This window comes from Mastacembelus armatus, chromosome 15 (assembly GCF_900324485.2).
Source record: "Mastacembelus armatus chromosome 15, fMasArm1.2, whole genome shotgun sequence".
Lineage (NCBI taxonomy): Eukaryota > Metazoa > Chordata > Actinopteri > Synbranchiformes > Mastacembelidae > Mastacembelus > Mastacembelus armatus.
Window position 1 is genome coordinate 16,056,048 of NC_046647.1, and position 21,648 is coordinate 16,077,695.

The 21,648-nt window shown below is 38.4% G+C and overlaps 1 protein-coding gene across 7 annotated transcripts in view; it reads right to left on the bottom strand.

Moving 5' to 3' along the window:
• Positions 1-21,648, bottom strand: part of LOC113132020 (protocadherin-15) — a 169,384-nt gene that overhangs the window by 55,617 nt on the left and 92,119 nt on the right. For all 7 annotated transcript variants that reach the window (XM_026309820.1, XM_026309819.1, XM_026309818.1 and 4 more), the window contains 8 exons: positions 20,792-20,926; positions 17,200-17,349; positions 15,410-15,603; positions 14,713-14,845; positions 14,286-14,365; positions 10,703-10,796; positions 6,046-6,174; positions 608-913 (listed from right to left, as the gene is read on the bottom strand). In XM_026309820.1, the coding sequence (XP_026165605.1) occupies positions 608-913; positions 6,046-6,174; positions 10,703-10,796; positions 14,286-14,365; positions 14,713-14,845; positions 15,410-15,603; positions 17,200-17,349; positions 20,792-20,926 (1,221 nt within the window). The remainder of the gene's footprint in view (positions 1-607; positions 914-6,045; positions 6,175-10,702; positions 10,797-14,285; positions 14,366-14,712; positions 14,846-15,409; positions 15,604-17,199; positions 17,350-20,791; positions 20,927-21,648) is intronic.

Sequence of the window (21,648 nt, forward strand, 5' to 3'; positions counted from 1 at the left end):
CCTCTTCTTTTTCTCAGTCAGCCCCTGTCCATTTACAGTTAAAGTGTCATGGTCATGGAGATTAATGGTGCCTCAGTGCCAGTTTCAGTCACACCTCTCACCCTCAACCATCATCCCCTGCTTCTCACCCTTCCCTCTTGGTTAATCCCTCTCCGAGATATATCACACACAACTTGCCAGCAGTTACTTGCTACAACAGTTCACCATGCTGTGGGATATAAAAATTTCCTCTACTAAAGCATGCTCATCACATGAAAAATCCATCCTCACGTCTTATTCTGTTTGAGTCCAATATGCCAAGAGAACTGTCATGACTGGTGACAAAACAAAAAAACAAACAAACAAAAAAAAAACAAAACATGTCTGTCTGCTGTGTCTATAAGGCTGTGTATGTTTCTGGCTGTGTCAATCTTCCCATTTGGAAGCGTTTGACATTTTAAATTCTAAATCGCCTGCACTTGACATTCAAAGATGCTAAAAGTCTGTTAATACAACAGTTGTTTCAAGTACCCATGCTGCATGATACTAATGAAGACAGGAGACACATAGAGCTAATGAATATGAGACAAAAACTTTGGCAATAAACACATGCACAATCAATACTTACACTTAGTTTCAGAATCACAGTTCCCACAGGACTGTTCTCAGGTACATTCACCACATAAGTTTGCTGGGAGAAGACTGGGCTGTTGTCATCAACATCTGTGATCTGGACTGAGAGGGTCAATGTGGTTCGACGTGGGTCCACAGCCCCATCTGAGGCCTCTACTACCAGGTCATATTGGCTCCTGAGCTCCCGATCCAGAGGCACTCTTGTGTAAATGCTGCCGTTTGCACTGATTGTAAACAAGTCAGGATAATTCACGATCCGGTAGCGCACCTGACCATTAGCTCCTGCATCTGAGTCTGTGGCCTGGAGAAAAAATAATCAGAGGATTCTGTTACAGAAAGATATACAGTGTAAACATCTGCATGTAGACAATAAGAAATGTTACTCCTTAAAAATTAATATACAGGCAGCACGCTCAGATAAATGAACTGCTCCCCATGTCTTATGCTTGACTTTAGCTCTGAGTGCTCTGGTGTCTGACACCTCTGGTGTTTTTGCTGATGTAGTTTTCAAACAATAAGCATTTAATGCTGCCCAGCTCCCAGAGCAAGTAAGTGGACTACAATGACCATAATTAATTGCACCAGTATATCTCCACTTGTTTGTGTGGCTGTTGGTGCTAACACAAACTGAACAGACATGAAAAACAGCCTGGATGATCAGCTGAAACCATATTAGTCATATAGTCTAACTTCACATGCTGGAAAAACAGTAAGCTAGTGGGCTTGCTAGTAAGACGTCAATAAAAAAGTCATCAGTGAAGCCTCTTTTCCTCTTGACACTGCTGAAGTAAACTGACAACGTGTTGAAAACAGTAAAAATCCATTACATACATCAATAACAGAAAGATAAATATTCATCAATTCCCAGCATACGAATAACTATAATGCTGAGGTATTTCCCTTTAGGCAAACAGCAGCTGTTATGAGTTTGACGTGATCCATTACATGATCCATTAGAGCTTGGCTTTATCTTAACGTCTGGCATATTTACAGAGGCTTCAAGTACAAAGTCATGTATGCTACAGTGCTGCAACTGAGTTGAAACAACTCTCCCACATTCAAGTCTCCTGTATTATCTTTCATAGGATGAAAAGGCTGAAATCTTTTTTTATGCTAAACTTTGCATTTCGTTAAAGTGTAATCTGGATCACCCTTTTACAGCATGCATAGTTTTTAAAAAAAACTGAAAAAAAAAGAGAAACAAGGAGACTAAACTGATGCTGTGATGATGCCACAGGAAAAAAAAAAGTTATATTGCTTTACAAAATTTAATTCCTATGTCTTTATGACGTTATTAAGTTGCCTGTATGCGTATGTGCATGTGTGTATTCATAGCTCTACTGGTGATAATTCTTTGTTGTATGAGAGAGACAGAAAGATGAAGAGACAGAGAGATCAAGCCACATTTCATCTGTCTGTTTGGCAATCACTCTCAACCTCAATGCAAGTGAGGACAAGGTTGCACAAAGAAAAAAAAGGAACAGTGGAAGAGGGAGAAGGATACACACAAATGGATGCTAAAAGCTGCCCTCGATTTGTTTTACATAGAGTGCCTGACAAATATACTAAGCCACGGCTAAAAATTGGACCTCAGCGTTAAGCCTTTGCAACACAGATGAATCATGTCAACATGAGCAAATCGCTACATCTCTGCAGTGAGTACATAAAAACTGGCACTAGTCTTTGCCTTGTAATAGGTGTAATCCAATTAATTCACCACCAATAAAACCAAATAACAAATTTGCATATTTCAGTAGTCTCTGATGGGCAAAGTAATATACGTATAATAGAGGTGCGTGCAGGGCATGCAGTGTGCAGGTACAGCTAGACCGTCAGATATTAACATGAAAAACATAGGTGCTTATTTTGCAAAGCCTGGCCACAGAATGGACGACACATGACAATACATGGACTGTATTGTAGAGCTCCGACAGACCTTGAAATTATTCTGTGATGTTAACTATCACTGATCTGAAGTTGCAGGCTTAATACATCTACTGCTGATGTATAAGATACAAAAAACTTGAACAAGTAGGTACAGTCCTAAAAAACAGGCCCACGCAGACCTCTAAGTACATACTCTGAAATTTGTCTCCTTTGTGTGCTGTCGCCTTGGTCCTTTTTTGTACACTTTAAAAAAGAGCATATTCATCTTGCTTTGGATGATTAATGCTGAAACCTAAAATTTAGCTCGAATTGCCCACCTGTACTGTAGGCCGAACAATATCTCATTATACGCCATTTGGCAAAAAAAATATAACCACAGATTTGTTTCCTCTTGAAACCATGTGTATTAACCAAATCAACAGCAGCATAGCAATGCTTACTGTACAAGTGCCTCGAGATTGTAGCAGCTAAAGAAAAACTATATCACTTCATCAAGGAGTCTGCTTAGGGAAAAAAATAAACACCATTACATTCAATAGCCTCTTCATTTGGCTATAATTCTACTCGATGCCTCCATGATGTGTCTGAGTTGAACGTTAATCGAATTGTCCTCTATCTGCAAACTCAGATTACAGCTCCCACAAAGCACAAACAGAATGCACTTGCATGGTGTAGGATTTGTCAGTCACACAACAGATGACTCTATTAGCACAACCAGCAGTGCTGTCAGTTGTGATAACCTAGTAAATCGTCTTCAGTCTGTGTGAGTATGTGCAAAATAAAAACAGGTAGGAACCATTTCCAATTACAATCCACTGATAATCCAGGATGCTTTAGGGTTAGCATTAAGATACTTAATAGCATTATGCATTTGCACTGCAGTCATCACCATTGGCAATTGCTTGAAGCTATGCGGTTGGCAGCGTTATTACTTCCTCTGTGCAAGTAGATTCAAGGCATTACAGGAAAAAATGAACTGATTTTTAAAGTAACAATTCACATTTCAGTGTAATAAAACTGAGCTGACAAGTAGTGGCTATACTGTATCTGTATCTCATCCATTTCTTCTTCTGTCACTTAACTCTTTCATAGAGTGTTATGTAACAGTTAACCTTATTGTTGGTTAAACCAACATTTGGTCAGATTGCAGAAAGACCCAGTGCTTCTTCCCATATATTTGAATATTTTACCATCCCTGACTACCTTGGCATATAGTGGATGAATTAACTAGTGTGCAAGCAAGAGTTAAGAAAATGCAAAAGTGTGATAGGAATTTTCAACTAGATTACATCTTTTTAGCACTCTTAAACAATCACAATCTTATTGTCATCTATGTTCACATTTTAGCTTATTTTTGTAGCCTCATTCTGAAGGGCACTGTCTCCTCAAATACGGTGCAATGAGTATTATTAATTTCAAATGACAAATATGTGCTTCTTACAAACAATTTCAATGCATTAATAATTTTGTATAAAGTAGTCTTAGTAGACCAGAGGAAAATATGTTTTTTGTTTAATTTTGAAAGTGGATAAAATTGTGGAGAATTCGGGAGTTTTCATCTGTGTGTAGTATATTAGCAAATATAAATTTATCACTTTTGCTTCAGTCTCTAGACAGACATGTTAAGCAGTAACCCCTTAAATGATTTTTTAAATAAGAGTAGTATCTATTCATTGATGATGTGTAATACAGGAATAATTTGCCAGGTATTTTACATCTTGTTACAACTGTAGAAGCAGCATCGTGAACAGGTTGGAGTTTAGAAACAGCTGATAAAATATTACTTCTTCAGTACTATGAGGTGAGATGAAGGCGTAACACACCGAACTTGTAATTCTCGCTATTAGTTGAAGATGACAAAATGATTTTTGGTCTGTTGTGTTGATATGCTACTGAAACATTTACATCTTGGAGTAAAAACTCTTTATTGCCCAAAAACACACCCCAAGTAATAACTAGGCATCATCTACACTTAAATATCAGCAAAATTTTATATAATGTAATCAGATCATTGTTTTCATCATCTGCACAATGTGTTTTAGTTTCTGAGGTTTTATGAAACACTGCTGCATTGAGAAAAAAATATATAAAAAAAGCCTCCATCCATCCTTGATCAGCTACAACAGGCTAAGCTGCCGTGTACATGTGCATAGAGAGCAGAATTGTGTTCAGCTAAGTACTTTAATATACTTTTCTTTTCAGTCAAGAAGGTACAGCCTGGCGAGGTGCCAGCTGAGAAACCTTCCAGTGCAGAACAGAGACAGCGAGAGACACAGAGAGTGAGAGAGGGTGAGCTAAGCCTCAATCTAGCTGTTGGCTGCATTTCTGAAGAAACCTTCGGTAGCGATATTGAAGGGAGCTTTACCTCATACAAACACCAAACTTCCTTCATATGTCCTTTTGTCTTATTTCACAGTTTATAAACTTACAACATTCACTAGTAATCCATTTTACCTCCCCTTGACAAATGTAAAAGGATGCCTAACATTAAATGTATGTATCCTGAAATTTAAAATGTGACGGATATCAGATTGCCTGCAATTTGTTTGTTTGAACAAGAAATTACAAGAACATGACAAAGAATTTATAGGCACAGAAACAAATATTATATATTTCATATTATATTTGATAATTTTCTGAAGTTATCAGAAAAAAAGAGAAGTTTTAAAGCTAGAAACATGATTATATCTATCTACAACAGATATCTTGGATATCTCAACTTTAACACAAAGACGTTGTGAGGTATGGTAGATCTTGTTCAGGATAGGCTGATATGTATCTACAATCTACTACACATATTCTTACGGCTGGGTAAGTCATTACCAAGTTGATTTTAATCATTTCTTATCATTTTTCTAATTATCTCACACCATAACTCTTCTATTTTGTTTTTCTGATTTTGCAAATCTGATGATAGAAAAAACTCAGATCAAACTCTCTATAATTTAAAGATATAATCTCTTATACTGCAATAATGCGCAGACCCTTCTACCGATCCCACCCCAAACTTCTCTTTAACTCTGAACATTGTGTTTCAAAACAGTGAATTGGGAGAAAATGCAAGGATTTAAAACCAGGGAGTAAAACTGTAGGAGAAATAAAGGCAATAAATAACCAAGACCCCTGGATTTTACTACCTCATCTGCTCTGCAAGCATGAACCATATGTGCATACCGAGGATGTCTCCTGTCATTATTCCATGATTAATCCACTGACAAACATCAGGCCAATTCATCTACTACAGTAATTAGAACAATCTGGCTGCTCAGTGCAGTGGAACAAAGCCAGGGACAGGGACACAGCTTGGGTGACAAGACTGTCCAACAAGATCAACCATGTAGGAAAATGTCAGGTCATTTTTTAATGGGCAGGACATTGGAAACCAAAGAACAGTCAGTGGCCCAAACAAAACATGTGGAAACAAATGGGATGTAGATGGCTGATGACAGCAGAGATATATGTACATTGGTGAAACGGCAGCTTGTTACTCTCAAAAGAAAGAGAGAGAGAAAGAGAGACACAATTACTATAAAATATTACACTTACCCTGACTTGTCCCACAAACAAGTTAGCCTGTTCTTCTTGCACTGTAAAATTAGTGGGTATGGTGAGGCTAAACACGGGATCATTATCGTTGACATCAGTGACGACTATGTTCACAGTAGCAGTAGATGTCTGAAGACAGAAACAAAGAACGCAAAGTTATTTTCACTGTTACTGCCTGTCTGAAGACAACTATAGAACAGTAGGCATACTAGAATAAATAATATTAATTCTAAATGTAAAACTGTTATTGTTGTCAGTAGGTTCCTGGTCAGGTAAGAACTGACATTTAACGGCAAAATACGTATAATAAAAAAAGATTCTAGTTTTTATTTATGTTTAAATAGTCGTCAACCATTCAGATAGAGAGAACAGAAATATATGTTAGTAGAGGAACTTGGTCGGTATTGACAATTGTATAAAGCATGGTTTAATAAAGGAAAATGATTAGCAGAGGTAGTGGGCTGTGGTTTCACACTTTTGCTATAATACACTGCAGCAAACCCTGCAGAGTGCACTATTAAAGTCATAAATAATTTCAAGCATAGAGAAAATGTCAAAAAATCATCCCGTCACATAAAAAGCAGCATCATTTGGAAAAAATAGGTCTATCAGAAAGAAAAGTGCTTTGAAATATCACATTCTTGGTCAGTCTATTCTAATGCTTTTTAGTTGTCACATAGAGAGGACAAATAGGCTTAGTAGTTGTGGTAGAATTTTAAAATCATGCTTAGGAACATCAGAAAATCCTTTCATTGCATGTGTGTATGCTGTTTATTATTGTTTCATTAACATTTAATACTGAATAGGAAGATTTAGTTATGCTGATGTAAAACCGAGACACACACAAAAGAAATAATTAGTCACAACAACCTTTGCAAAAGTGAATGATACAACTATTAAATGTGTGGAGAAATACATCTACAAGCACTTACATAGCATTAGGGATAATAAGTGAAATTTGTATGCCAGCACTAATGTTTTGCTTGCAAAAGCACAACTACTACACTTTTAAAGGACAATCAGCACTTTTACTCTAAAGAGAAATAAAGTGTATCTGCATGTGATACAGCACATGCCTGTTCAGTATATTGACCTGCTGCATTCTTGTTGGGGCAGATGCACTAATTGTAGTTAGAAGTAAAAAAAAGTTATAGTACTGAGTGGTACACTATCTGGGGCCTGAAAACATGGAATCTGATGAATTCTGAATAAAGGCTTTTGTTTTTAGTGTTCAACATACCAAGGATCATGAATTCACTCACTCAGCAAACTTATATCAACATGTTATGGCATTGGTAGAAGCCATAGTGTCATTTTTCTCATATTTATTGAACATTAAATTATGTTTGTGCACATTTTGTATAATGTTTAGTGTTAATTATGTTGTTCTTAAAGTTCACTGGGCTAAGCAAACTCCCTCCAGTGTCACTTTGAGGTGTGCATTCATTTGTGGGAACACTGTGTGCCACTGTACTGCTGTTAACCTTCAGAAAATGACAAATTACACACATCTATAGAACCACTATAAATCAACATAAAAAAATGGATGGATTTGAACAACCTATAATCTCTTAGTGCATGTGGATGTAGCTGTGTGAAAAGAGTGGTTTAAACGTTGGAAGGATGGGTGGGTCTGGGCGGAGTTTGCCCTTGCAAGAAAAAATATTTCCCAGAAGACAGCTGTTTGAAGTTGCCCTGGCAGATGAGACATTCAGCAGCACGTTATGAAGGAAACGACCTAGTTAATGTCACCTTCATCTCACTGTCCACTGGGAATCCCTACTCCATTGTTGTTTTCTTTGTTCTAGCTTCTGACATGTACATAAGCAGCTCTTTTATGTATGAACTGACATGGTAGCCCGTGTTGAAAACCATCACGCCACACATCTCTGTTGCTCATAAAACAGATGTAAGCCTACATGTACAAAACATTCAGCTCATCATCAGTGTGGTGATGGGATCTACTTATTTTTTTATTTCACAGAAGACCTGAAACCAATTAGCATCTCCATCCTGGCGTGGGTGTTCCTATCAAAGCCACAACTCCCACGTCTATGGACACGAGTGTGATTAATGAGCTGCTATTATTTATTTAACATAAAATATATGGAGCTCTATGATGTTTCATCTTCTGTCTTCACTGTCTAACAGATTCGGAGGTGGATGACAGTGGTGCCTTGCCTTTCAAGTGACAATCCTAACAAGACGCCAGCTTGCAGGGACTCATATGATCAGGCTCTTAGAAGCCATGTACTCCCTCCTCTGAGGGGAAAAAGAACAGCTTTATTCAACAGCCCGGAGCGAGCTTTTTGGATCTGAGTCTGCTTGGTGGTTGTGATTATTGCTCATACTGTCAAGAATACAACTTCTGAATTGGTCACACAGATGAACACATTTAGTTGCATGCACGGGTAGATGTAACTGTTAAAATTCAACAAGTATAATAAAGAAAAGTTTCTGTGCCAATTTTGTCTAGCGGCACTGGGGGAGACGATGCCTCAGTTAATTTCCCATGGTTTTTATGGTTACCGAAAATCTGTGCTAATTACACATCCGAATCCCTGGTGTCCCCCCCTTTATTTTTCTGTCACGTTCTCCCTTCTATCCCCTCCTCCAGTGCTTATTTTGATCCTTGCACTGCTTCCAGGCTTCCTCCAGCAGAATGAGTTCGTCTCCTCCATAACCTCTTACAACCCTTTACCTTGCTCCCTCATTCGACTTCATTCCTGTTGTGACAGCCTTTCTTTCTTGCTGTGACATTTAGCCCACACAAGTCAGCCAATAATTTACTCTGTGTACAAGACATTTAGCGCACACAGCCACACGCACTATACTGGTAAAGGTTGTGGGTTTGTTCATCGATATTAGGACAAAGAGCACCAGCTTGTGGTTACCTTCTCCTGTGAGGTGAAGCCCTGTCTTAACACTATTTATTTGCTCTTTTCTCACTGATGCTGCCATTATGCTCCCCTGCCTCGCCCACTTGAACTGTTAAACCTTGGTCTCTGTTTGCCGTTCTAAAAGAAGCTGTAGATCTGAGTGTTTAAACATACGCACGTGACAGGGGGACAATCATCATCATTCCTTTGACAGCTCATTAGCTAATGTTTGTTACCTATCACACTCAGCATCTTAAAAAGGGGAAATCACACTTCACCTCTGCCTTGAGCAGACACAGTCACAAATAATGAGCCAACTGAGTTGAAGTCTAATTAAATTAAGAAGGTTTATATGAATATCAGCTCTTGATGTGAGATGCAGCGTCTGCTGCTCTCTAAGTTAAGACATCTTTCAAGAGTCTACTGCTCAAATACTTTTTTCAAGCAGCTTTTTATGGGGGGGGGGTACTTCTCTGATGTTACACATAAATATCAGTTTATTAGTAAATAGCCTTCTCTGGAGGAAGAATGTCAAGTATGACAAAATAACACAGATGTCATGATGTTATCTGGAGAGAAATTTGTAACAGAATAGAGCAGCATTACAAATTGGCAGTGTACTTTATAAATAATTAGTGCTAGACATGGGTTTAAAAGACATTACTAGGTGCATTGTGGGAAATGCAGGCTTGAGTCTTTTTTTGTGTTGTTCTGCTTCAAATTTTGCAATACATTAAAGTAGCAGTATCAAATTACTGGATCATTTCTCAAGAATTAGCATTGCATGTGGAACCGCAAGAGCCTACTCCAAAGCATGATGTGTATGCATATATGGAAAAGAAAAATCAAAGTAGACTAGACACTGTTTCTCTCCACTAATTGGCAGCTAGATCCATGCACTGAATTTTCTCCTTTTGTTCTTTTAAGTGAACGCTGCACATCTACAATGTTTAAAAAATTGTTTTCTTATCTTATTCTATCTTACAACTAACTTGATTCAAATGACAATATGTATCTAGATCAAATCTACTTTGATAGCTCAAACTGGTTGTAGGTAAAATACACACCAATAACACATTCAAATGGGGGCACTATTTTACTGGAACACTTGAATTGATTTACTTTAATCATATTAATTCAAATTGAATTGACCATTAAATTGCCACCTTACATATTGAATTGTCAAGTGCAGAACACATTTTCAAATTGCATGACAAAATTTCGCATTGAATTGCCATTTGCAAAAAAAAAATTGCAAATTGAATAAAGAGGCCAGTTACCAGTGAAAAATATTAATATTACAGCACCACTACAGCATCTGCCCAGTGCCTTAGTGCTGCAAATCCAGATTCTTTGGTGAGAATCGTTCAAGTCTGAATAAATTTGAATGTCACTGCAGATGATAAAGTCTGTGCTGTGGGAGGCAACAACTTCCTCTGATGAGGTCAACCAATTACCAAAGTCAAAAGATTATAATTTCCTCATGCAGTACTTAGATTTAAGCAGGGAACTCTTATTATTCTGGTGTGGCTTTGGTTTGGCACAAAGAAGACATGTTCCTTACTTGTAGCGCTACCACAGATTTTATAAATCTGTGAAAAAAGAATCAGGGTATTAAACTATGAGTTCAAATTCAATATTAGCTAATGAAGCACTTGGGTTCGAGCTTATTAGCTTGCAAGAGTAGATATTATTTCAGCGTAATGAGTTCATAATGTTAAGAATCATTGACCCTGAGGAATTAGGTCAACGGTTTAATAAAGAGGGCTGGGCCTTACCCCTCCAGGGTTGCCATCAGAGGCTGTGACAATCAGACGGTACTGATCAGTGGTCTCTCTGTCCAGAGGCTTACCCAGAAGTAGAAGGCCAATCCTGCAGAGAGAGGTCAGAGGAGACATTTGTATTACTATTACCATTAAGAAAACAATACACAGCTTTGTTCAGAATGTTATATTCAATAATGCAATCATTTGCTCATTTTTTTCATAAAATGCCATTAAGTAGTTTGTTCAGTACTTTATCACTAATGCAACAGAAGGCAATGGAGAGAGCTGCACTTTATTTACTTGTTGATTACACAGAGAGGAAGATGTATTTTGGGCAAAGAGCAGGTGAGCCTTTAAATGCTCCCACTGTCTGTCTCTCTGTAGCCAATCTCTCGCTACCAAAGAGACAGGCTACAGACAAAGATTCATGTTTGTTCACAAGGTATAATTTGCCATTCTGGCATTCCAAACACAAAACGTGGATGCAGTCTCAAGCATAGCGCTGAGTTATCTTTGTTTGCACACACTAGCTTCTCAGTTGCAAAAGACATGTGAGAAGTGTAGCCACACACACAGCACGCACAAAACTATTTCTCTGCCACAGTCAGGAGAGGCTCTGCCAGAACCTCAAACGGAAGGAAAGACTAATGCATCTAAATGCACTGTTAGATTAATGCCAGTTGCAATTCCCTGCTGTCCCCCTGCTCCTTCACATTTCTAATTTAAAGCCCCTGTGGCCAAACAGTCCAAGCATAACAAGGCCACTACTTTTTTTTTTGCCTCTTCTGCCCATAACCTTTAAACTACAGAACTTCATCTTAAAATCTGACAGGCAAATTACAGAAGCCTCAGTTAACAGTGTCCCTTTCTCCAAACACTTGCCTCAAGTTATGGTAAACACAGCGCTTTGAATCCAATTCACCTGATGATCAGTGGTTCAAGAGGGCAAACACAGCTTTCTATAAACAGCACAAAAATGCAATACATCATCCTTCACTGGCTGCTGTGCTCATGTTTATTTATACCTATGCACGAGAGGAGAAAATAGCCCTCTGTGCTCAGTGAAGCTGAACATAGATGAAGGTTCAATGTGAATATTATAATGAAGATATACAGTGATAATTGTCATAATTATGATGATAATGATGATGGTCTTAATGCTGATGATGCCAAAGATAAGAATGATTAATGCCCTTTAGCTAGCCCGGGCAGTTTATTCCCCGCTAGAGCTGGAGAGCTGAACTACACTTGAGCGACTGGGTCTGAGAGGGTCACTGATCAAGTGTGATAGCGCCCTGCCTCCTCTGCCTGGTCACCACAAATAAAAAGATGTCAGACAGACAGGATGCTGTTAACAGCAACATCTAGAGAGCCACTTGGTGTGGCTTAGAGGACATCCATCTCAGTCACACTAACAGCTGACCTTCCTTTCTGTGAAGACGGTGTCTCTATAAGGGAAATTGAACTTGATGTACAGGACTTAGTTCCAGGTGACATGAATGTTTAATTTGAAGTCAAGTGTGCCCAGATAAAGTATGGACTTGAGCTACAATTGCACAAGTACTGACTCCATTTTCATTTAACATGAAATGAAATAAGTCTCCTTAAGACAAGACAAGGCAAAATGAAAGACACATTTGTGGCATGGATTTGTTTGTTTTTTGAGTTAGTGTATTTACTCTGGCCAGTGGATTAATGTTCCTTCTTCTGAACTCAATGAATTTCACTTTCAATTTTTCTTTGAAGGAAGAAAACTGGCTGCTGAGAAGAACACAGGAACACAAAGAGACACTGGAAAAAAGTATAAATGTTGGCATAGACACTAGGTTAGGATTTTGTGACTCTGAAATGGTAAAAAAAAAAAAACCCTTGGCTTCAAAGGTGACATTAGAAATCAAAAACGTAGATGTTTCAGTGATATTTTGTTCCAACCTACAATGACCATAACATTCAAAGTTACGGTTAAGAATAAGTGACACCTCTTAACTTGACGTCTGTCCCACAAATCCTGGGACTTCAGTACTTGACTTTTAGACAACTGTGATCCTCCCTACAGATTAATATGTTATTACTGAATGCTCTCTATACAGCACATTGTGGCTGACAGACTCAGCCACTGACTGAATGGTGCATCCGACCCACTACTATATTAGTGCACAAATCTGAAGCACTTGCACCTCCCTCAGGGGAACCTGCCCCATTTGTACGAAGTCACAGACTGGAGAGCTCATTATTCATAATATGTGGATTGAACCAGCTCCATATGCAGCCTGAATCTGAACATGCAGCAATGCAAAAATCTCTTCACCGAATCATATTGGAGTTCTTAAGAGTTGACAAATGAGAGAGTGAAGTACAGCTCTGTATATTGCACACTCATCAAACGTACCAGCTAATCATTCTTTGATTCATCGTGTGCTATATCAGCACCTGCTTGAAGTTATTATATTGCCAGATTTGTGAGTGCGTGTGAAGTGGTATTTCTGCCACAGAAAGAATGAACAAAAGGAGGATATATGTGTCTATTTCAGCTCAATTTCTGTCATATTTGGTTTAAGAGATTACAGTGACAACAGCAACAATGACACAAAACCTGTTATTTTGACACATGTATTGTTCTTAGGTTATAGTATCACTAAATATCCACAAAGACTGTGGAGCTGTTTAACAGTAAACAGAAGGCAAGGATATAGTGCTGCAATACAGCTTGTCCTTGCATAGCTGAGATATTGAGGATGCAGACAAAAGGCTTTAATCAATTAGTTAGAAACGTGTCTGGCAAGGTCCTGCATTTCAATCTTCCCACGTCTCTTCTCTCCATATTTGCTTCCTTATTTACGGGATGGTAATATTTTATGCCTTGTTCTTACTAGTGCATGAGTGAGGTGGGTTTTTCAAATGCTGATGTTCATTATGAGAGGTATGGTAAGATATTTATGTGCCTTTTACTCCCCAGATATATGTGGTGTTTCATGCTTTGGCTTCTAGGGGCAGAATAAGACAGAGCTAAAGAGAATAAAGAGAGGAACCTGGGTAGAACTAAACTCCAGCCATCCAATAAAGTCTTATTCTGTGTGATTACTTCCAGAGAGTTATTCTGAGTTACAATTGGGCTCTGTCAACCTTTGGTAGCTTTGACCTGCCACCGCCTGGTAAAAATACTTCAGCAGACATAGTTGACTACAGCAGAATATTAACAGTATTCTGCTGTATATAATATATATATATATATATATAATGCACTGACCCTTTCCACCTCATCACACCTCTGAGCTAGTAGTGTGTTTCAAATTGTAAACATTAAGTAACAGTATACATTGGTCACTAAGTCACCCAAAACCAATAATTGGCACCCAGCACTATTACCTGCTGCTACCAGAACTGCACATCAGTTCTCAGGTCATTCCTTCTTTCCCACCGTCATCTCTTGCTCTAGTGGGTTATATCATCAGAGGGAGGCTAATGATGATATTCAGACCCTGCTATTAACCCTACACTGTTGGAAGGGACTCTTCTATTGTCATCACAGTGAGGGAAAGAGCAGTTTCTCAACATATAATTATGAGGTCTGCACTTGAAAAATTTCTGAACTTACGTTTCAGAGAGGTTGAACACCTTCTGAGAATCCCCACTCACAATGCGGTATGTGATGGGGTCATTTTCTCTGTCTGTGGCCTGAAGGAAGAAAAAAAAAAGCAGGAGCTTCTAGGTCATATAGTACCAGTGAAGTTGAAGGTTATCAGACAGTTAAGCAACAAGGATGTTGGACTGGAGCAAGTGTGAGCCGATTCTATCTTAGAGAGTGAAATGTGAGACCAAAAAAAAACAACCAAAAAACAAAAAAAAAAAAACAAAAAAAAAAAAAAAGAAAAGGGATACACTATAATTAAATTATATACAACATAATTTAATGATGTTATAAAAATTTCATCAGGTTAAGAACTGTGTTATACGCATCTCATTAATTTTCACGTTCGTATTTTTATATTCCACTTGTGTGTGCATGTGGGTTAGTGACTCACCTGGAGATTGAGGAGAATAGCTCCTACTCTCATGGCCTCCGTGACTTCCAGGTTGTAGGTGAGGAGAGGGAAGCGTGGGGGGCTCTGGTTGTTGGGTGGTAAAACTTCAATATACACGGTAGTGATGGAGCTCCTGACAGAAAGAAAAGCACACATCAACCCAGTGACAGCATCAGTTTCTCCTTGACAACCTGTTGAGCACTCAGCATAGTCAAAATGTGAAAATGTTAGAAACACATATGTATGGAGTTTTTATTGCAGAAAGAAGAAGAAAAAAATCACATTTCAAGTGCTATTTTTATCTGGCTCACTGTGGTATTATGATTTTATACCTAAGTATAACACACAAACCCATTGTGATTTGCTGATTAGTGTCAAATAAGCAACATGCATATATGGAATTTATCAAATACATATACTGTATATTTATTTGTCAATTTCTGATGTAGCTTGTTTTAATCCTGGGTTACTGAAATGTGTCTTTCTTTGCCATATGCAATCAGAGGCTACCTGTACCAGGCAAAACTGTTATTCTTTGCACAGAATGAATTAAGCTTTAATGCTCCAGTCTCCTGTATCTTTGAGGAGTCATGCAAAATTAAATGATTCATATGCTTAAGTTATGAAACATCCTACAAACAAATTGGCTCTTTGTAAAACAGAATTAAGTGTTACAACAGCTGCAAGGCTACTGTACCTTCTCTGCGTTTCTGGTGCATTGTCAGAGGCCTTGACAGTCAGTGTGTAAGATTGTCCCACAGCTAAAGTGACACCAGGCGCCACAGTTATACGTCCAGTGCGATTATTAATGACAAAATGTCCCTGGGCACCAGCCAGTATCTCATAGGTCACCAGACCATTCAGTCCCTCATCAGCATCTACTGCTGTTACCTGGAAGAACAGGGAAAGGAAACAGACAAAAATTATAAAAATAATATGTTTATCTGAACTTCCACTATTTTACAGCAGAGTCTGCAGAGCTGCCAGCTGCTTGTTTACTGACCTAGTCAAGCAAAAAACAGTTATTACATCTATGCATATATTAATACGACAAGATCACCTAGACACTCCTTGTGTGCTGGTTGTGACTCTAGTCAACTTGCCAGCCTTGAAATGTATTTTGGAGCCCTATAATTATCTAATGGATAATGCCCTTTCTTTCCTGTGTTGACAGGGACAAATCGCTGGCATTTAGATGTGTCTGATGTTGTAATCTGACCACTGTTTCCTGCTGGCTACAGTCTCTTTACTCCTAGCATTTGCAGTTTGTGACCTTACTAATCAATAGAGGTTGGATTGCATGTAATTGCTTTTCATATGAGACTGATTACAAGGTTGGGAAAGACAACTGCCAGAGGTTTTTTATTTTTTTTTATTTTTTTAGTAGTAAGCTGAAAAAAATGCATATATAAATGCATAATTTCTTGCCTGGCCTTGCATGTTACAAATGAATATAGCAGCCACCATTTTCCTACAAACCAATTATTTATAGCATCCCACCGCTCGTAATTATAAACCCTCACGGTGTAGTTGGTTTCGTGTCTTTTAGGTCTGGAAACTTTAATCTGAACTGCCCAGACTTTTTTCATGCTCCTGATGTTGGAGTAAAAGTTAAAGCATCAAATAAGCAGCAGCATCCTCAGGGGTCCTGCGGCTCCCATAAACGGCTTATAAAAATTGGTTAAGCGGTGATACCAGACACTCTGTGACCCCTGGCCTCATTTCAGAGAGGGTGAAACGACTGGTTTTCAGGAAAGATTAAACTTGACCTTTTCAGTGTCTGACATTTTTTGGAGAGGCTGAGAGGACAGATCATCCAAAAGATGAAAAAGATCATAGTCTGTCTGCCAAATGAGAGAAAATAAAGTGATGGAACTCTCCAAATTAACAGATATAATGGAATAAGGTTCTGGGTTTACATTTGGAAAAGTACATATAAATGTTCCTGCTCATGTCCTTAGACAGGTCCTGTATTTGTACACAGATGCTCACTGTAGTTGGCATTATAATCTCTATCTGTATGTTCATGACAGAAAAAAAGAAATCATGACCTTTAATCCAGAACACTACTGAAATCAAAATAAATGTCTGCAATATTGTCTGCAATCTAGACAATAAATAAATAAATAAATACATCCTGCTTGAAAATATGCAAATCCTTTTTATACTAGGTGGTAGATGTATTGGTCACTGATGCTGACCACAGCAAACTTAATTCAGTAATGATACCAGCTGATCAACTGGATTAAAGGTTTCCTGGGCCTGTGAACCAGAGACCGAGATAAAAACATTCTTGCTAGCTTGTCAGTAATGACTGCAAATGAGACAAGGGGAACAGTTCCAGGGCTTTGCCTGTCAACACAATGCACTGGATTGTTGTGGTTACTTGCTTTGAGCATGAAAGAACGTGTACGAGAGATTCAGTGTGATGGCGACAAAGACAGAGACATAAAGCAAAGTGCCAGAGCAAGAGAGCAGATTGATTACCTGTAGTACCGTCTCCCCCGGCTGCATGTTTGTGAAGACTTCAACGCTGTAGGAGACCTTAGCAAAGGTGGGTGTATTGTCATTGGCATCAATGACCAGGATGTTGACGGTTACCGGCCTACTCTGCTGGACGCCATCTGATGCCACCATCTGCAAACGCACAAAAACAGAAATGTGGTTTGCAGCTTCAGAAAGACCATTTGAAAGAATAATTTAAGAAGAATAGTTCTTTTCTTCCACACTTACAGTATGTGTTGAGGGTATTATTTTTCATTGCTTTGATAAGAGAACACATCAAACATCAACATGTTTCTATGGCCACAGTAAAGCCACTTACACTTAGTATATGTTAATTTTTCATCCCCTTCAATGTTAAATTCCTTTAAAGACGAGAAGAGAGAGTTTTTATAAAGCTAGCCTAAAGGACAGTTTGAAAACTGCATGTTTATTTGTCCCTGGCAGCTCTAATCTCCAGTACTTGGCAGGGGAGAAAAGAAAATGAACTAAGCAAAACAACAAATGAAGTGTAGGGGAGAGGAGATCTAAACAGCAACTGTGGCAGAAGCAAAAAAAATCCATGTTTCTGTCGGGGAAATTGCTTTTCCCCAGAAATTTGTGCTCAACATCGAAATAGCAATGACATGTCTGATTATACTGTACATCAGTAGGGTGCCTTTAGTAGCAGCTAAACACTCACAGTGAAGGTCTTGCACATAAACGCATGATAACATATACAACAGCAGCTATTTTCTCTCCTATCAAACAGCGTTTCTGTTCTCCAGCCAACCCCAGGAAAGAGATGCCAGACAATTTTTGGGAGCCAAGGGTGAAAGCAGATTTGGATTTACTGAGCCATCACAACTGTATGTATACACACACTCCATTTATATACACATATGCAAGTACTGACACACATCTCTGTACAGACACACACATACAAACAAAACAGATGCAAACAACACCATGCCTGTTTCCTCATCCCTCTCTACCTGCCTCTCTCATATACAAGAAGAGAACCAAAACATGAACATCATAATTTTTGAAGACTGATATTTATCTAAATTGGATCTTTGTGATCTCTCTCCTTCCAGTCCTGGATGTGCAGAGTAATTATAATTCTAATTAATTTGATGTTAGCATTTATGCAAAGAGAAGATTCTTCTCTATAACAGACTCTAAAATATGCTCTGCAGAAAGGCAAAAGCATAACCTTCAAAGCCTCAACGCAATTATCAAGTAAACATTATGTTAACAAGCTTTTAGCAAGAATTCAAAGCATTCATTTGTCACATCTTATAATAGCATCAATTAAGATTATTCTTCTACGATGCCATGTTTAGTCATGCAGATCAGTTTGGCCTGTTTCAGCTTTAGAGTTACAGAAAAACAGACTCACATATTGAACTGATTGTACTGACTCATGTATTTACAGTAATTAGTGAAGGAGGACATAACTATAGTTGGTGTGGGTGAGGAGGATACAGAGGATAGGGTTAAATGGAGGCAGATGATTCGCTGTGGCGACCCCTGAAGGGAGCAGCCAAAAGGAAAAGAAGTGTGTAAGATTTGGACAAAATGGCTAGTACTGAAATAGTGGCACAAATTTTGTAAATAAAAAGTGTCATTGGTCAATTTGCCTCAGAACTTTTACTGACTGATTTAATTTCCATTGGATACCTCGTACAACCTGTTTACACACACTGCATGGTAAAAGCAGCACATCAGGGGCTACACCACATGCATTAAGGCACAGTAACTGGTGTAAAGGACTTGGCATAGTTTGGCACCGCTTAATAACCGATAGTCACTGAGACTACACATGCTAAACCGAATCAAATCGAATTAAAGTTGTGCAGTAGCTGAAGCGGTTATGCATCTTCTGAGGACAACTGCATTTATCACAATGTAAGAAAAAATGTGGCTAAAACACAACATGTGTGGGCTGTATGTTTCTAGCCTTTGTAACACTTAGATACAACTGTAGATTTTATTGTTAGAGGTTAGTCAAACTACTTTCCAAGTAGGTGCTTGTAAAACCAAACTAATGCAGGATTAAATGATCCATACCTACAAGAAATGACTTTACTTTACTAAATATAAAGATCATTATGCAAGTGGGATTTTTGCAAAAGAGCATATAAAGATATGTTGGATCATTATAAATACATCTAACCCAGAGGCTACGTATCTTTAAACCATTTAATGTACAGCAGGACTCTGGGAAACAACCACTAAAATATTCACTAGGCAACGTGCATCATCTTTTATTCTGAATGGGGAGGATGTTTCAGAGAGATCAACACAATAATGTTGCAGATGAGCCAGAAAGGTAATTTCTCCGTTACATCTGATTTTGAAGACAGGAACCATTCTAAATAGCTGAGGGGGCTATAGAAATCTAAGAATACACTATATTTAACAGTCAGCACTGCAAAGCAGAGGTATGCTCTCAGCTTTCACTGCAATCTGTAGTCAGAATGGATCCTGAGCTTTAAAGCTTCCTTAGCACTTATGTGAAAGATGTAAAACCAGCATTTTAACTCCCCACATCCCAACTGACAGAAAAAAAAACTATACTAGATAAACAAACCTGTGCACACAAAAGCAGCACAATAGGGGACAACTCTGTACACATGCAATAAACACATCATACCTTCATAAGCTGCTGATACTCAAAGCACCACTACCAACTCTTCCAAGCCTAGTATTACATTACAACCTACAGTCAACCGATGCATACATGTTCAGAAACTCCTGCACTCTCTCCGGGGAACCATTCCCATCAGAGCTCACTGTAAGCTCACTGTGGGTTTATTGATGCTCTCTAATCCAAAGGAATACCTCTAGATGGAAGGAGGTGCTGCGTTTCAAGCTGCTGCCATCCCTCTAAGGAGCATAGAAATAAATTATTTCTTTAAAGCAGTCCATTGATGTCAATGTGACAGCAATACAACAGAAACTCAAATACTGAAAACACTAATATCACAAAAAACACCACAAAGATTATAAAGGTAGCTTTGGAATTAGGGCACCATTTTAGATGTTTTAAGACAAGGGGATTACCTAACGTTATGCCGTAAAGTGATAGATTAACATTTTGGGATATGTTGTTATACATCAACACAACTTATTGTTTGTGCATTTTGGACATTGTGCATGTTGGACCGATCAAATAAACAAGACAGTGGATTGTATTACCTTTAAAATGAGCCAGGCTAGCTTTCTCACACTCTTTTTCTATCTTTATACTAAGCTGCTGACAAGTACGGGAGTATATTACTGTACTTGTTATGAAGCTGAGATTAAAGTTTGGCAAAATCTGTTTTCAGTTGAACAGATGAAACTAAACTCTGCTCTTTTGTGTCTTTGGTTCAACTTTCTCTAGAAATTTGCAAATCCAAGTGAACAGAACATTTCACTGCTGTTTGACCACTGACAAAGGTCATATTGCCGTAGACTCCAGGTCAGCTTTGACTCTGCAACAGCCTCTTTGTACTATACAATACAGAACTAACCTGTAACTTCTATTAATATACATATTAAGGTCCCAGGGCTTTAGTACTGTCTTGCAAATAGCTGCACTGAGGCCTACCATGAACGTATAGGACATCTGCTTCTCCCGGTCCACAGGAGTGAGGAGCCTCAGGTAGCGGATTATCCCAGTGGGGGTCAGGCCAAAGACTGTGGTGTAGTCATTTAGGGTAATCGTCAGCATGGGGTCTTTCGTCTTCCAACAGAAAGATATACAAAAAGAAAACAGGTTACCATGACGACATGAGTGTTTCATCATTTTTTTATTATTTTTTTTTTTTTTACAAGGCCACAGCTGTGGGGCTGAGAAAACCTATCAAACAGTACATTTTGATCTGCCAAAGGTTTGAAAAAGTAATCTGCTGGTAGGTCTCTCATCTGTCTTCAGAAAACACTGAAGGAGGAGCTGAAGATATTAGGATAGGATTTAGGCTGTGCAGATCCTAAATAAGTTTGAAACCATTTTTTAAAAAAGAACCATTTACCAAAGCTGCGTTGTCACTGCTGAAGTTAGATTGAGTTACCAAATACATCTGGAGTCCATTGTGGTCCATTGCTGCAAGTCAGCTTCGATTCACGTCCATCAATGAGGGCTCTTAAGAGAGTATGGTAAACACCAGGGCTTGGTGGCTTATTGATTTTGTTATCTCTGTTTCCACTTCACTCTGATTTGTTAATCTTCTCCAAAGACTGAGTAGAGCAATATTTTGAAAGATTAACTTTAGGTAATGGTCATTTGCTTTGCCTGTGTGTGACAGAGTGTCTCCAAGCAATTACATATTACTCCATCAGTGCAGTTAGAGCATGGAATTTAAAGTGTTTCACTGTGGTGGGTGAATATGCAAACATACACACATACATACACAAACACAGCCACACACAGTTTAATTGTGTTAATTAAATGTATCAAAACACACC